The sequence below is a fragment of the Marmota flaviventris genome, chromosome 18, assembly GCF_047511675.1.
Source record: "Marmota flaviventris isolate mMarFla1 chromosome 18, mMarFla1.hap1, whole genome shotgun sequence".
Lineage (NCBI taxonomy): Eukaryota > Metazoa > Chordata > Mammalia > Rodentia > Sciuridae > Marmota > Marmota flaviventris.
This window is the reverse complement of record NC_092515.1, coordinates 56,793,882-56,811,770: the sequence shown is the minus strand read 5'-3', so window position 1 is coordinate 56,811,770 and position 17,889 is coordinate 56,793,882. Positions and strand designations below refer to the sequence as shown.

General features: G+C 41.6%; 1 protein-coding gene across 1 annotated transcript; it reads right to left on the bottom strand.

The window, feature by feature from the left end:
* Window positions 1-3,770: 3,770 nt before the first annotated feature.
* Window positions 3,771-12,720, bottom strand: Dynlrb2 (dynein light chain roadblock-type 2). Its single transcript, XM_027933272.3, has 4 exons — window positions 12,641-12,720; window positions 10,404-10,479; window positions 4,884-5,051; window positions 3,771-4,050 (listed from the first exon to the last, which is right to left on the bottom strand). The coding sequence occupies exons 1-4, from the start codon at window positions 12,641-12,643 to the stop codon at window positions 4,007-4,009; spliced, it is 291 nt and encodes a 96-aa protein (XP_027789073.1). The 5' UTR covers window positions 12,644-12,720; the 3' UTR covers window positions 3,771-4,006.
* Window positions 12,721-17,889: the final 5,169 nt, after the last annotated feature.

Here is a 17,889-nt window from a genome sequence, read left to right as displayed (position 1 = left end):
TGCACCTGCCAGAGATTTCACACTGCTCCATCTCAAATGGGGCTTGAAATTCCTGGCTGGGCCAGGAGGAAGGAAGTGGCTTTCCCACTCAGCCATGCATCTGTTAATGAGCTCTGGGTGGGCTGGGGATCTAGGGGGCGATGACAGATTTGGGTATTTGAATCCAATATTAACCTTTGGTACACTTTAAAACAATGAATAATTCTATACCCCCTTAAAACAAGTTTTGGAGGTTGGGGAGGGGTCTCCCAGAGCCCTCTAATAAGGCCCTTAGTGCCAATTCCATAGGCGTGACTAGACCAATACAAACGCACACACCTTAAGTTTACCTAAGATAACAGGCGAAATCCTCACCTGTAAAACGAGGGGGTTGGATAGATGATTTCTACGGTTCTCTCCAGCTCTGAAAATTGGCAGCCCTGAATAGAAGGGACTTCCCCTTATTCGAGCATTTCCTTGCTTTGGGGATTCTGACAAGCTCTTGTTTATGTTGGGACTGTCAAGGTGCTGAAGTTGTCCGGGAAGAATGAGCACTGGGTTAAGGTACCCAGACTTTGCTGGGCTGAAGGAAGAGGCCGAATGGTGTGGAAGCCCCCATCTGTGATGAGTTCGGGCCAACTGCTGTGGGTACAAGCTGTGCCTGGGTCCAAGCAGCAGGGGCTCAAGGGGCCTGCGGGGCAGGTGGCACTGGGGACTCTAGGGAGAGCAAATACAAATATGATAGTGTCTAGAGATAGAGAAGTAGACAATAAGGGCTTCTAAGAGCAGCTAAAAATCTTAAAGAGACATGAAAACCAGATGTAAAGTGTGACCCTTGATAGGTTCCTGGATTTTAAAAAAATTTATAAAAGACATGGTTGGAACCACTAAGGAAATTTGAATACGACTGCATATTAGATTATATTATATCAAATTTCTTAAGTATATTGAAATAGTGTGGTTATGAAAGAGGATCTATTTTGGGGAAATACCTGCTGAAGTGTTTAAAGTACTATGGTATCTGCAACTTTTATAGTGTGTATGTGGTTATAAAATATATATTTACACATATAAAATATGTAGTTAGATGAAGCAAATGTCATAAAATATTAACAGCTGGTGAATGTATGTGTACATGCGTGTTCATTGCGTTATTCTTTCTAATCTTCTGCACATTTGAAGTCTTTCTCTATAGGGTGGGGAGATGGCTCAAAGTCAGAGGTGTGCTGTAGCCTCAGCTCTCGGCCCCGCAGCCTCTCTGGGTGCAATCACCTGCAGTTAGGGGGTGCTGTGTTCCTGCTGTAACTGGGGGCATTTCCCACAAGTTGCCTTTTCTCTGAAGTCAGCATCCTGCCTGTGATCATGCTGACCTGGTGATGTGAGAACCCCAGAGCTGTCACTGGAGCTCACTCACGTGAGTCTGGGCCGCTCCTCACCACCCCAGTAGAGGTCTGGCTGAGTTCTCCCTCCTCCCTACCAGCTCAGCTGGTTCCCGTGAACCTAACCCTGGTTGGGTTCTCTTAGCCTACCATTTTTACAGGTGAAGCTGAGGCTCACACTGCTCGTGGATGGCTATTTGGGTCAGCTTTTCTTCTCTGTGACCAATATACCCAACAAGAATAGTTTAGTGGAGGAAAAGTTTATTTTGGCTCCCAGTTGGAGAGGTTTAGCCTGTGGTCGGCTGACTCCACAGCTCTGGACCCAAACCCAAGCAGAACATCATGGCGGGAGGCATGGCCGAGGAGAGCAGCTCAGAATGGCAACAAGGAAGCAGCCAGCTAGGCCACCAGGACAAAACAGGAACCCCAAGACCACCACCAGGACCTGTTTCCTCCAGCCACACCCTGGCCATCTACAGTCACCACCCAGCCAATTCCCATCAGTGCCTCAGTCCACGGATCAGGTCACGGCTCTCACAGTCCAATCACTTCCCCTGGGAACATGCTTGTGTCGTCTCCCACAGGAGATTCTGGGGGCCACCTAAATCTAAACCACAACAGTGGCAGAGCCAGGATGTGAGGAATCTAGGACTAGTGACTCCTAGCTCTGTTCCTGACCGCTGTTGAGTTTACCTGCTGAGAATTCCCAGAAGCACCCAGTTACACGGCGGGGCTCAGACATCTGCTGGACAGGCGGGCTGTTTGGCTTGAGCCTCTATTTTCTCTCTAAACCTTGGGTGATTTCCATCTGTGACCTGTCTCTTTTCCCATCATCCCTTTACCTCGGGCTCTGCCTCAGCCCTTCCTTTCTACTTACACGGTCGTTGGCCACGACACCTCACGGGCTGCAAGTTGGGGCCGTGGGTGTGGCAGAACTTACCATGCACCATTCCCTGCACAGCTTGCTGTGAAGAGCAGCAGGAAAATGTGGGTGAAAAGCACCTGGGAGCCCCTGCATGGCAAAATTGGGACTCCTGACTAGAGTCCTCTAGGGAAGGAGGACAGAGGCATAAGGAGAGAAGCAGGTTGAATCTGTAATGTTTCATTTATATTATGAGCAAATTTCAAGAGAATTATGCTGAGTGAGAAAAGTCAGTCCCAAAAGATTACTGAATTACAACACATGATAGAAATGGGGGCAGATTTGTGATTGCCAGGGGCCAGAGGTTAGGGGCTTGGTCTACAAAAGGGCAACTGAGGAATCCTGGCAGGGATGGAAATGTGTTCTATTTTGACCAAATCAGTGTCCTCTTCCCAGTTACAACACTGAATTAGAGTTCTGCAAGATGTTGCCATGGGAAAATGGTACATAGGATCTCTGTCATTACACATGGATCTTTTTTTCTTTTTTTGGTACCAGAGATTGAACTCAAGGCCACTCAACCACTGAGCCACATCCCCAGCCCTATTTTGTGCTTTATTTAGAAACATGATCTCACTGAGTTGCTTAGCATCTCACTTTTGCTGAGGCTGGCTTTGAACTCAATCCTCAATCCTCCTGCCTCAGCCTCCCAAGCAGCTGGGATTACAGGTGCATGCTACCACACCCGGCACACAGGAATCTTTAGTGATCTCAAAATACAAAATTTACTTTTAAAATAAAAGTACAGGTTCGCAATGCAATAAAGGAAATATGATAAAATATTAACATCGACTCTAGTTTTGGGGTAAATGACAATCTGTTGTATTTGCTATTTTCTTAATGTTTGAAATAATTGGTGTTTTTGTTTGGATATGAGGTGCCCCCCCAAAAAAACTCCTGCCTTAACAAGGAGGTGAATGATTAGATTATGAGAGCCATAACCTAATCAGTGTGGTGATCTGAAGGATTACCAGTTGGTAACTCTAGGCAGGTAGGCAAGGCTGCAGGAAGTGGGCCCCAGGGGTGTACGCTGGGGGTTATGTATTTTGTCCCTTGCTCCTCCCTCTCTCTGCTTTCTGGCTTTCAGCAGCTGACCAGATTTCCTTGGCCATGATGTTCTGCCTCACCTGAAGCTCAGAGCAATGGGCTGGGCCAATTCTGGAACGAAACTCTGAAACTGTATGCCCCAAATAAAATTTTCCTCCTGTAAATTTTTCCTGTCAAGTATTTTGGTCACAGGGGTGAAAAGGTGACTAACACACCCAGTGTAAGCAAAGCCCTCTGGAGTCACCTACTCTGTTTTGTGTATGTATGCAGCTTTGTCCAAGGCCCATTCCTGGTCTCCTCAGGCTGGTGTGGTAAAAGCAGGAACCCCAGGAATTTTGTAAGGGATGAAAGAGGTGCTGAGCAGAGGTGCTGAGCAGAGGTGCTGCACAGTTGAGAACTGTGCTTCTGACTTCTATCTTTATTCAACCTGTATTATAAAAAAATAGAGACATACATACCAGAATTTATTATATAGCAAAAGTACAGGTTCACAATGCAATCAAAAGGGACTAAAAAGACATGTAGAATAGTTTAGATGTAAAAATAGAAAAGAATGTCCAAAGACCCAGTCAGACTGGAATATAATTTTAGGAATCACTAAAGAGTGAAGTGTTTCCAACTCAGTGTCGCGAAGTGTTTCCAACTCAGTGTCGTGAGGATAGACTTGGTGGTGGAAGGTCTACTCGCATGGATTCTGAATGACAATCAGAAGATATTCCTTATCTATGGAGAGACATGGACAAAATTAGTTCACCCTAAAATTATCCTTCATCAACATTTCAGCTAGACTGGGTTTTCTCTTCCATACGTCGTGTGGACCTGTGTAGACCAATGGCTGCACATCAGAATCACCAGGATACTTTAAAAATACCCTTTTTCTCAGGCTGGCTCCAGAGATTTTGATTTCATTGATCTGGGGTGGTGTCCCAGCCATGGATAATTTTTTAAAAAGCTCTGCAAGTGATATAAATGTGCAGCCAGGGAGAGAACACAGCTGTAGAAAAAGCTTTATTTAGTTTATGGGCAATTCTGATTTGATCGACGTACCATGCAGAAGTGTGTTCTAGTCTCTATGTAGGAGCCTGACTTCCAGCTATTTATTCACACTGTGAACTCAGTTCCTTCAAGGAAGGAAGGGTGCTGTGGCTGCTGTCTTCTGGTAGACCATGTAACAGTGCTTTACCCACAAAGAGGGTTCTGGCCCCATGGGACTTGGATCCACCCCCTACTCTGTCTCCAGGATGGAGGACTTTCTGCCACTCTCCAGAAAGTCTGAGTGCTAAGTTCACCAAAAAGGGGAATTGAAGCTAAATTCTTTTGATTACTACTAATAAATCCAAGTGGGCAAAATTCAAATTGCTCAAAGGTCAAATAAATTGCTAATTTCATATGTTTTTCAAGTTGAAACCTCAAGATTCAAACATCTCCATTTTGTAATGAAAGAATATTATGTTTCATACTGTATGTTAAAACCTGTACTCCCTATTCTTTGAAACAAGGCTTTTAACCAGTCAAGAATAAAGAATCTTTACATATGAAATGAAATGCCAAATTACCTGGAGCTACCATGATTTCATGTTTCTTTGATCTGATCCTGAGAAAAGTGAGGTCATTCTGAGGATCGATATCACGGACGGTGCTCTTGGCTTTCACCGTCAGCTGATGGAGAAGACCTGCATATTGAACTGTTGTCGAGTTGTCCAAGGTGGTTCGGATTGGAATGCCTATTATGAGATTTAATTTTGGGTTACTTTTTTCTGATTATAAAAGTAAAATGGACATTGGAAAAATATTGGGAAACGTTGATAATTGCAAGAAGAAAGAAAAAATGACGGCTGACATTGCTCACCGGTATCCATTTCAGTTTATTTCCTTTCAGCCTTTTTTTGTTTCTGCAAAGATTTTTTAAGCATAGTTAAGTCAAACCATATTTACAAACTAGACTTGCTTTTTTCTTCATTTAAGTTATAGCATACAAGCTGTCTTTGTTGACAACATCATCACTATTATTTTCAATCTCTGCATGTTTTACTATTTTATGCATATATTGTAATATAAACAATCCCCTTTTGTTTGGTCACTTGTTATATTTTTTATAGCTAATGATGTGATGAATATTTTTTGTGTATGAATCATTTGGAAGCTGTTGATTATTTATTTCAGTGCTAATTTAACATGTTTTTATATAAAATGCATGCCCCCAAGCATCCCATCTACAGCAAGTCTGCTTTGAAAAACTTGGTCTGTGACATGGTGTTAGTCTTCTTCCCCGAAATCAGAAACGGAAAGGGATATCACTGTGTATAAGATCAAAAGGGATTCTCACAATTTCTTACTAATTCCTCACACAGTATTCTAACATAACACCTTACATTTTATGTTAGAAAAATATGGGGACAAAGATACTGTACTTTTGTGGTGTGCTCCCTGGTTTTGCACTTATTCTTTATTTAAATACTAATAAATTTGGCTACTTGTTAGCTTTGTTGTTCTATTATGGTTTAAAACACAATCTATTAATTTACCAAAGAATTCTAGCTAGAAAATATGTACATATAATTCAGTTCAGTGCATATCAATCTAGCTCAGTCGGGGCCACCCAGGGTTCAAGGCCCATTATGCAACAATACTGTAATAGGTGTTTTACAAATATTGTATGTAATCAAAGATAACCTTCAAAGTATTTTAAACTGCCAGATAAACAGGAATTTCCAAGATTTGATTTGCAAGTGTGTCTTTATTTTAGAGAACACAGGAAGAGAATTTGGGATTGTGGTCAAATTCCTTAGGTAGCTGAATTAAGGCCAATAAACAAAAGAGTTGAACATGGCTCTTAGTTTTCCTTCAGAAAATGTAGCTCGAAACTACTAAACAAGATGAGCACTTTAAAGAGTGGAAGAATATTACAAACTTAGGATTTTATCAAGTTTTCATGAAACTGCTGGAAGCCATGCACTTTGACTTTGAAACGGACCAACCTCTTTTAAAGACAATCACTATCTCCAGAAAGGTTGCACTAAGCTTTATAAGGACAGTATTTACAGGGACTCCTATTCTCCTGTTAGGTGTTACATAAAACTATTAATTTCTGAATTGTTATTTGTTGGCCACTCTTCCCCTGAAAGGTGGTTGGTGATTGTCTTTTACACTTGAGGGAAGGTCACAAAGCATGGATCTTTAACAAGCTGGAAACAGAACATAGCCAGCCCTCAACCTTTGAGAACTTTCTGAAAAATAGTTTTATTTTGCATCCTAAATACTCACTGCCTATGAAGTCTGCATTGCTCAGTGTCAAAACAAGAAATACAACCAGAATAAATTATTTAAAATGTAGATGACAAGATTATGAATCAAAATCTCAGGCCTACTTAGTTAGTCTGTTCATGCCCCAAGTCAATAAATAAAATAGCTAGCCTTTCTGAATAATAAGTGCCCACTATGGAAACACCTGGGAGTTTTTCATATACACAACAGATACTTGAAAACAATTGAGAAATATTTATTTGAGCTCCTGCTTGGTACCATGCAAGGTAATTAAAATAATTTAGTAAAAAGTAATTTTAGCACGTGATAAAATTCACCCACTTCCTCTCTGAGAAGTAACTGCTGTGTCCTGGGCATCTCTCTACAGGAGTTCTAGGCCAGCTCAAGAATGCATGTGTCTGTGTTCATGATCTGTATAAAATGGTATCATTGTTTGATTCAGCACAAGTAAAGCTAAGTGATCATATTAGTGACAGTCAGTTCAATGAATGTTCTGCAGTTCACTTAGACAACACACCCTCCCGACAGGCAGTAGGCTGCCCCAATCTTTGACTCTCAGAAAAAAAAAAACTGCAATGTATGTCATCTCACAGTTATTTGTATGTGTAGGATAAATTCCTAAAATGGAGCTTCTAGAACAAAGAACATGAACATTTTAAAATTTGATACTGCTGAATTTATGGCACTACTTTGAAATATGACTCTATATGATCCCAGTAAGCTTGTACTCATTATTTTATTAGTTTGTCATTTTCAACCATACATTTGTACTTTAGTTGATAGACTGTATTTCAAAATAAAAGGAATTGGCTGAGTGGCTGATAAAATCTAATGAAATTCAAATGATTCATTGTTAGAAATGTCAAGAATATTTAAAATTAAGAGCCCACAGCAATCATGTTTATATACATAAGAATGTATGATAGGTATGACTGCCTGGGAGATATTTATACTCACCACTATCTATTGCAATGATCAGGGTTTCCATATTATAAACAATGGATGCTTTTATAAATGGGAAACCAATGCTAACAATTAGTCTAATCAAAACCTATACCATTCAGCATTAACAAACTGATAAGTCTACTGTCAAAAGAGTCTATGTTTCAATAACAGTGAAACAAAGGACTAATATTTAGCAAGCTACATGATGAGAATGAAATGGATAGACATAGGACCTCTAACCACAAATGCAATCTGAAAATGTGTTCAAATGCTTTGTCTGTAATTAGTAGACCAAAACCACTAGTAGAGAACAAGACACAAACACCGTCTTGGTTAAGTATTTTCAATATGAATTTCACATGATTTCTGAAAGCTGCAGATCTGCATTCGAATAGATGGCACTTTTATCTAAAATTGAATAGGCTATTGAAATTGAGTATTTTATTACATTCTGGTCACACTACTTACACGGTATGCTATTAATAAATATCTTCATCATATACTGTGGTTACTAATGATCTGACCATAAAAATAAGCCCCTAGTTTATATTTTGGATAAAGGTTAATTTGACTCTCAGGTGAAAACTGAGTATCCAGCAATCTTGAAAAGTGCCCTGAATCCTTATGCGTCCTAGTAGAGGTTAATTAAAAGTTAATGGCTATTTAAAATGTTATTTTACTGCCTTTTTATGAGAGGAGTTTTGATTGAGATACCTCAGAAAAATAAAGTGAAATTTGCTTTTTAAGTTCCACTACTCAGAGATAACCCCTATATATAACATATGCCTACCGTTTCTTCCTTATTTAAATGCATGTGTGCACTGGCTACATAAATGATTAGAAAGAGTTGGCAACTGCATCGTTACCTGACTTTTTCATCTAATACTTTGAGTGGCTCCCCCAAATCCTCAAATATCCTTGAACATTTTTAATAGAGTCAAGTTCATTAAGCAGCTAATACATAGTTACTTAAAAATTTCCCCTGATCTGAGACAACTTTGTTTTCTTATTTGTCTGTTTGTGCGTGTTGCATATGATGCCTCAGTGAGTACCCTTATAATAAACCTTTCTTCACCACTCCTTAGGGTATTTCCTAGGAGAGGGATTACAGATCCAGGGTGTGGATATTTTTCAGACATCTGATGCATATCATCAGGATTATGTGCTTTAAGGTTAAGATCTGCCAACAAAGCAGATGAACTGCTTTGGGTGCCACAGAAGAATGATGAACTGGCCTGGGTGCCACAGAAGAATGCACTGGGTTCAAGTCCAACCTAAATTTCAGAAGAGGACCTTATTTAGAAATAGGGTCTTTGCAGATGTAATGAGTTAAAATGAAGCCACTTGGGATTTTGGTGGGCCCTAATTCAATATAATTGGGCTCCCTGAGTGTAAGCAGAGACAGAGGAGAAGGCCATGTGAAAGGGAGGCAGACTTCAGTGATGTCTGTCAGCCCGGGGAACACTGAGCATTGGCAAGAAAGGCTCCTCCTCTGGATTTTTCAAAGACAGCACAACCCCATGATATTTTGGTTTCAGCTTCTCACCTCCAGACTAAGAGATAATAAATTTCGGTTGTTTGAAGCCATCGGCGTGTGATACAGCAGCACCTCTATGAAATCATGCAGATAGCACATTCAGGGGGTGTGACACAGCAGTTGCAAATACTTGGAAATAAGCAGTTTAGCCAGGTCTAGGAAATAGGGCTGAACCACTTGCTAGAAATATATAACACACTTCTTGACTTCTCTGTAGAAATGATCCTAAATCCTCTCCCCCCTCTGGTTCTCAGGCTGAGTGAATTTATTGTAGTCATATTTATTACATGTATTTAGCACTGTGTAATTTTTTATTTTGTAGAACAATATTTTTGTAAAAATTAAATTCGCACACTCTCAGAATTACTTTATTACAATTCTGTTAAGTATTGGCTATTGTTCTGGGGACTTGGCAATTATTATCTCATTTAATTGTCACAACCACCATGAAAGTAGGTTATTTTCCATTCTTAACGGTAAGGAGTTTAAGCAGACTTTCAGTTGGTGGTTGCACAATGAATATTTATTGATGGATTCTACCAGGCCCTGACCTGGTTATATGCCAATTGTATGGTTGCACCATGAATTATGTTAAGTAGCTACTCTTATTTCAACTCATGCTCTGGAATTTCTGGCACCTCTTCCCCTTACAAATGCCTTACAGGCTCCTGATGGTTTCATTGCTAATTCAGGCATTTGTAAGGGGAAGAGGTGCCAGCTGGGCGTGGAACAGTGTGGCAGGGGAAACGCTGTGCAGAGTCTTAATGAGGATAATGCAGTGAGAGCAAGTTCCTGTCCAGTCTCCAGATTTCCTAGTTGGAAATGCACTGGCTCTTCTTATACTATATCCACAAAGACTACTCGATAAATGATATTAAAATGAATTCTCAAAGTTTTTTTTTAACAAAATTTGGTAAAGAAATAATTTCATTCAAAATAAAGACGGAAACAATGAACTCTTCATAATGTTAAAACAAAAGCAACCTGCTGGTTGTGATATTCTCCCTGACCTCAACAATAGGTTTACTGGCACTCAGAACTGATGAAAGAAAATTACTAAAGCTTTAAAAAGCAGACAATCTACAGTGTTTCTTAGGAATATATAGGTATTTTTAGATGTCGTGTTCATATTTATAGCCCTAGCTCTTAGCAGAGTGCTTGGCATCTAATATATACTCAATAGATGCTTGGTAAGTAACTGCTTTAGCTAAAATATACAAAATATGCTTTTAATATCTAATTCAAAGATGTTTGCCATAAATTTTGCAAAGAAAAAGAGGTTCCTGCTTGGGCTCCTTTGTGTCAAGAAGGCAGCCTGTGACATATTTACCTTCTGCATTTACAACCATTGTTCCAATAACCCCTTTATGGCTCTGGATCCTCTTTAGAGTTTCTTCCACCTCTGCCTGGAAGAGATTAGGGAGGCAATTAATCAAAAGGGTCTTTGGGTTGACTGACACCAGTCCTAAGGAGAATGATGTGTGCAAGGATACCCTTTCCACCATCTCTGTACTAGATGCTGTCATTTCAGATTTTTAAAAGTCGGCTTGAAAATTGTAAAGTCCCCCACACAAGCCTGTATAAGATCCCCTCTTCCTGCCTACAGCCCTGAAAAGTTCATGGGCTTGAACCCCTCCAGAGACACAGAGCTTACTGCCTCACAAGAACTCATTTTATTTGTCCCCATATGATACCGAAGAATATTTTATATTGCAAAGAAATCTTCCCTGGATCATATTTCACTTGCCGATCTTTCTGTAGTCACAAAAATTGCTTTTCTATTCTATAGTCCTTTAAATATTTATAGAACTACATCATGTCCTCCCTCTGTTTAAAAAAAAGCCTTTAATGGGAAATCTATTGGGGGGTTCATTCAAATGATCACATTTACAGAAGGGTGTTCTTTGAAAACAACATGTTTCAGGATTTTCTTGATAATTAGATCTTGAGTCTTGATACAAGCTGAATGTTTAACTTGTAATGTTCAATGTAATGCACAATTACATCCCAACCTCATGAATGAATATTAAACTCTTCTATTTGAAAAATATATTTAATTTTCTTGAAGTTGTAGATGGACAGAGTTCCTTTATTTTATTTGTATATGGTGCTAAGGATCAAACCCAGTGCCTCTGCCACTGAGCTACAGCCTCAGCCCTGTTTGAATATATTTTATGTGCCAATCCTATTATATGTTTTCTTCCTCTCTAGAAATACAAAATTCAAGAATAATCTTTTCCGAACCTGCACATGGTAGATTGTATCTACCATTTTTCTGAGCAATCACTGGATATTCTGGAATCAAACAGCATTCTTCACAGTTTCTTGATGAAGATTTATTATACTCTTTTTCCCGCCAAGACCATACAGGTGAACATTTTGTTACTTTAGATCAAAAGGTGGTTTCCTTTTCCACTTTAGTGGGTCTTGATATGTTCCCTTTTCCACCACATTCCAGGTGTTTTCTACATTTCAGGCATTATCGCATTAAATTCATGATTTTTGACGTTATGAATGCTATCTATTACTTACCAATCCTGTTCTTTATCTCATTGCCAAAAACTGAAGTAAATGCATTTTAAGAGGAAACTATTCATCACTACCATGAATGGAAACCTGGTTATCATTTGTCATAAAAGAATAACTGTACAACAAATGGAAAAGGGCATATTATTATGTTCCATTGCAATGGAAGTTCTGAGCTAGTGGTCTGCTCTTCAGATGAAAAATGGAAATTACCAATGATAGTAGTCTTAAGGACCTGATAGTGCCAGAAAGTTGGTCCTGTGTACATTCTAAAGACACACACATGTGTGTCTCACAGTATGACTCACTCTGTTATCTGGTATTTCTGGACCATCTTAAGTTGCAATGGATGTTTGCATTTCACTTTGGGAAACTGCACTAAAGCCTAATAACTGTATAAGGCTCAATAACTTATTACATGTCTGACCTTTAAGACAATGTCCACACTACTGACAACCAGTCTCCTGTTTCCCTCTTCTCCTTTACTTCATTCACTCTCAAACTCTCTGCTCTTCCCGGCCTTTCCTCTCCTCCCAGTGTTTCTCTTCTGCTTTCCGAGTCCTGCTGGTACAACTTCTTGGTCCCCACTGCCACCCCCTTTTCACTCCTCTTTTAAGTCCATTTTCTTTCCCCTCCCTACATTCCTGTTCTCTCTTTCTCGGCTGGGGAGGGGAGGAGCTATCTCTCCCTCCCAGTCTCCCCCTCCTCTCTGTGCGCTTCTCTCCCCATCCTACCCTCCCTTTCCTCGCAGCATCTCATTTCTCCTCTGCATCTCGCCTCCGCCCTTGCGAACTTTACTGGCTCCCGCTTTTCTCATCCCCCTCGGCCTTTTCCACCTCCTCAGCCTCTCTCTCCTGTCTACGCGCCACCTCCAGACTTTAACCCCCAAGGCAGCGTCCCCTCATCTCCACACCTCCCCCTCGGCGGTCTCCCTGCGCCGCTGCACGAAGCCTCCGGAGCCCCAGCGTGGCCGCGCCCCTGGAGCCGGGCCGCGAAGTCCCTGCCGGGGCGCCGTGGGGGCGGCGGGGACGCGGGATTTACCATTGCAGCGGCGGAGACTCAGCGCTCAGTCAGCCACCGCCGCCTCCGCGGATGTCAACAACGCTTCCAGCCGTTGCCAGGCGACGAAGGCGGAAGCAATCTCCCGGAAGCCCAGAGCCGCGCCTGCGCGTGCGCGGCCGGGCAGCAGCCTGAGGCTCTTCCGCCCCGACTGCGGGCGCGAGGCCTCCGGGCCGCCGTAGGCGGGCGGCGGGCGCTCACCTGCGTTTCGCCCGCGCAGTCGGATGGCGGGCTGCGGCCGGGCTCCCGCAGGCGTGCGTGCGCTCCCGCTCCCCTAAGGCGCGCGTTAACGTAAGTGCCGCGCGTCCTCGCAGGGACGAGTTGGCCGCCCGCGCGCCCGCCTGTCCTCCGCCCGGGACTTCCTCGCCGGGAGACCGCGGCCGTCGCCACGTGCGGCGCGTGCCCGGGCCGATGCGCTGGGCTTTGGGCTGCGTTAGATGCTCGGCGACAGCGCCCGCGACGCGTCCTTGGTTTAATATTGAAGCCCGCGACGCGTCCTTGGTTTAATATTGAAGCCCGCGACGCGAAGGTCGCGCGTGTGTTAATTTATAGGTCCCCACCCCCGGCTGTTGCCCCACACTGCTCAAGTGAGTTGCCACCACCAGGGTTTCTCTCGTCGGTTAGGACCCTCCTTTTTTTGCCACACCCCCAGGTTCTGAGTTAGCACAAAACGCCAGGGGTAGTGCTGGAGGCTCTGCGTGTTGCCGCTGCAGAAGAGGATTCCACTGGGTGTTTGACGAGGAAATAGCTTGAAGATCAATTAGGAATGGTCAGAAGTCACTTGACCTTTTGAAGGACATTGCTAATATCCTTGTAGCCAGTGGGGAGGAGAGAAATTATTATGTGAAATGCACGGCTGCAGTCACGTTGTGAATTCTTGGGGTTTGAAGAGGACACGCATTGATTACTAAATACAGGTTGGAAGTCGGAATGCATCTCCATCTCCATTGGGACCATGCCAGGATGACTTATGGTGCTGATTCAGTTTTGAACAGGCATGCTTTTTGCTAGGAATGTCAGCTAGAATCTGAATGGGCTCTTGGTGTAGGGGTGCTCTGCAGTGGCATGGAACTTGGTGGACTAGGTGACCATTTTAACCCTGTTTTTCTTTGATGTTTAGATACAGAAGCACTGAGAAACTCTAGTTCTTCTTTGGCCCCAGGGAGATTCTTGTCACTAATTCTCTCCTCTTTTTTCTCTTCAAGCAATTTTATATATCTCAACAAGCTAATTCACAATCGAAAGCTAATCTCACTTGGCACTCAACACCGGGACTCTAACAGATAATTTGGAAAGGACAGTTTGAGTTGTAGGGGAGGAGTTTGAGTCAGGTGTGTGGATGTATAGATTTACCTCTTAAATGATAGATTGTGTCTACCATTTTTCAGTGATAAAAATATAGGTCTTTAATACCGACTGAATTGTATAAAGACTGATTCTTGGGCTCTTTGGGTGTTTCTGATCCAGGAGGTTCCCTCTTGAATCAACACAGCCACTTGCTTTTACTATACAAGTCGGTGGCAGTGCACCCTATCTGTTAGTTCAGTCAGCTTTAATAAAGGCACTGACTGCAATGTGTGGAGTATTAATTCCCTGGTTTCTGGAGTCAGGGTGTCAACCGCATTCAGTAGCTCACAGCTGAGATTAAAGAAAGACTCCCGCATGAAAGGCCCCCAGGAGAACCCCACTACTGAAAAAGAAATAAGATTTATCCAAACTGACTTCCAACCAACAGTTAAGTTTGACATTCTGCACAGGAAATCAATGAGGAGAATATGAACCATTTTCTCTGTATCGATTTTCACTTCTAATTATTCCTAGGAGGTAGCTTGCTTTAATTTTTATGCCTTTTATTGGGGAGACTATAATGGATATCCAGAGCTGTGTTGTATCAAGCACCTCTGCAGTACCTGACACGCTCCGTACCCTATTCTCAGTATGTGTGGGTTCTCCCTGTACACATCTCTCCTTCTATCCCTCACCCTGTCTTTTGACTCAAGTGCTAAATAACTTGGAACTTCAGGGAAAATAGTAGTAATACTTTTTGTAAGTACTCTGACCTAACTTCCAAAGTTGTGGTATATGCAAAACATTATTCCTCACATATAATTTTGTTCAAATGAGATGATTTTCTTCTGGTTGGGGATGCATTCTCTCTTGAATTTTTATAATTTGCTACTGCTCTCTGGTTAGCCCAAAGAAATCCAGGTAACGTCATGGCTTTGAGTTTTTCCTTGGAATTTTCTGTACCAGCCTATCTTTGATATTCCTGCCAGTTGGCGAGTACTAAAATTGGTCCATATTACATCTTGTGCCCATTTCTCTCATAAGTTAGGGAGTAATTTGCTAACTTAAACAGAACTTCTAATACTCTGTTGTTTTCCCCAGGAAAGAGACACCAGATTGGTCTAAACTGCCCCTTAATACTAAGGCAGAACTACACAATGTCAGTTATATCATTGAGTATTCCACATAAATGGCCCAATGTCAGAATTATAGAAGTAGAGATTTAGGGTTTCAGAAGATCATCCATTTCCTGCTTCTGAGGAAATGGGGCTAATCCTTTTCAGGACCCAAGTGTAACATCAGTATTTACTTCCTACTGAAGGAATCCTTCCTGTTGGAGGCCAGTGGTTTCCTAGGCCCAGGGTTTGGAGTTGCATGCAGCTAGGTGTTTCTAGGCATGCTCCCTTGAACAAAAGAAACCCTCAGAGCATCCTCATTTGTAAAATAAGATAGATGACAGCTCCCTGAGAGGGTTGATGTGAGGCTTGAATGTTGCAGTGTGGGTGAGATGCCCGACTCCTACCAGATGCACAAGATGGATCATCTGACCATGTTTCTTTTGTTTTTTCTTTCCTCTGGTCAGTTTTTCCTTCTTTCCTCCACTCGCTTCTTCTTCCTCCTCGTAACTCCATCTCACCATCCTTTACCTCCCTGATTTTTTCCTTCTTAACTCTTCTCCTCAGCCTCCTTCTTCCTTCATGTCCTCCCTAGGGAAAGTCCTCAGAATTCATATTTTGGACTTTCTCACCAAAGAACATTCTTCCCTTTTCCCCCTTAGATAACCCATTATTCAGTTAGAACTTTTCTTCAAATCTGATTTTATTTATTTATTTATTTATTTTTGTAACTCCCCTTTTTAAACTTTAAGCTCCCTTTTCGGGCAGTTTCCTTCTCAGTGCATTGCACTCAGTTGATGTGCTCAGCTCCTCAGGTTGGGGGCAAACTAAATATTCCCTTGTCTATAAACAATGTCCAAAGTAGGAAGAGGGAAGGGCTGCAGGGGCAGTAAATCCTACTGCACTTTATATGCCCCCTCTTTTCTCCAGGATCTCCAAGGTCTGCAAGCTGTTTTAAAGATCTCTGATCTATTTAGTTAAAAATTACTTTGGCAAGTATAACTAAAGAAGTAAAGCACATTAAAACATGTAGAGTGGGTGAGGAACCTCAACATGAACTCCTGAGTAGCCCCTGACCAGGTCCAAAGAAGGAAAACACTGTCCCTATTCCAGAAGCTTTCATGGGGCCACTCCCAGCTATTGCTCCTGCCCTGACATCCAGCAGTGTAATTTAGTTTGCCTCCTTTGAAATTACATCCATGGAATTACCCAGCAGGCAATCTTGTTTTGAGCGCACTCTGTTCGACCTCCTGTTTGTGGCAGGTGCCTGTGTCGTAGGTAGTTGGAGTGTCTTCACAGTTGTTTCTGCACTGCACTCAGTTGTAAGGAACTACCACCCCCTTATCCACCCCTTATTTATACTTTTATTATTGACACATATTTTGGTTGTTTCTAGCAGTGCCACAGCATTCATTGACATGTTATTTAGTGCACATGGGAATCACTTTGGGTCTAGAAGTAGGAGTGAAATTGCTGGGTCACAATGTAAGATCCATTCTCTGGGAAGGCCATACTTTTTTAAAGTGGTTGTGCCCCTAAACCAATGTACCTACCGGTAGTAGCACAAGAGAGTTACTTTTGGTCTACACCCATATCCATAGTTAATATTGTCATGGTTTTTTATTTTAACTGTTTTGGTGTATGTATAGTCATATCTTGTGGCTTTAATTTGTATCCTGATTATTGATGAAATTGAGAATATTTTTCACATACTAATTGGCTATATTTTGATTGCTTTTGAGTGTTTGAGTGTTCATGCACCCTGAATATAAGCTCTTTACTGGTTATATCCATATATCTGTGAATATACAAACACGTATATCTTTATCTACATTTATATCTATATTGCACATATAGCTGTTCTCTGTGGATTGCATTTTATTCTCTGGTCACTTAAAGAACAGAATTTCTTAATTCTTATATACTCTAGTAATCAGTATTATTTTATGAGGTTGGAACTTCGGTGTCTGGTTTAGGAATCCTTTCCTTACCCCAAGGTGATGAAGACACATCATTTATTTTCTCGTGACTATCAGATTGATACAGTTCCATTGCTATGATTTGAATGTGTTCCCCAAAGTTCACATATTAGAAATACATGCAGCAGTGTTGGGAAGTAGGCCCTTTCAGAGGGGATTAGGTCATGAGAGTTCTGTCACATGCAGGGATTGGTGGTGTTGTGGGAATGCACTCAGTATCGTGAGAGCAGATTTATTGTAAAAGCCAGGTAAGCCATTTCTTGCTTTTCTCTCCCACATGGGTGTGCTCTCTTGCCCTTTCACATTTCACCATGAAATGATACAGCTAAAGGCCCTTGCCAGATCCTAGCACCTTAATATTGGATCTCCCACTCTCTAGACCTATAAAAGATAGTTTCTTTATAAACTGCCCAATCTCTGGTATTCTTTTATAGCAAAACAAAGTGAATTCAGACAACTGAGTGCTGAAAAACCTTATTTCTCCCACAGTTCTGAAGTGTCAACTCTATTATGCACACAGTGTTCCTATAGGCGTGTTTCTCTTTTAGGAGTTTCTATTATAGTCTATGGGTTTGTGGACAAATAACCCTTGCCCTAATTTGAAGTAGTATTACAGAGTCTTGGTATTTGGCAGTACAGGTCTTCTTGTTGTTCTTGATTGCATGGCTTTTCTTTACGTTTCCACTTAGCTTTTGAATAAGATTGCTAGTTTTCACAAAAATATAGCTGGTATTTTGATTGACGCTTAGCATATAGACCAACTAGCAAGAATTGAAATATTTATAATAATCAATGAACATTGTATATCTCTCCATCTATAAAGTTTTTCTTTCATTTCTTTCAATAAAGT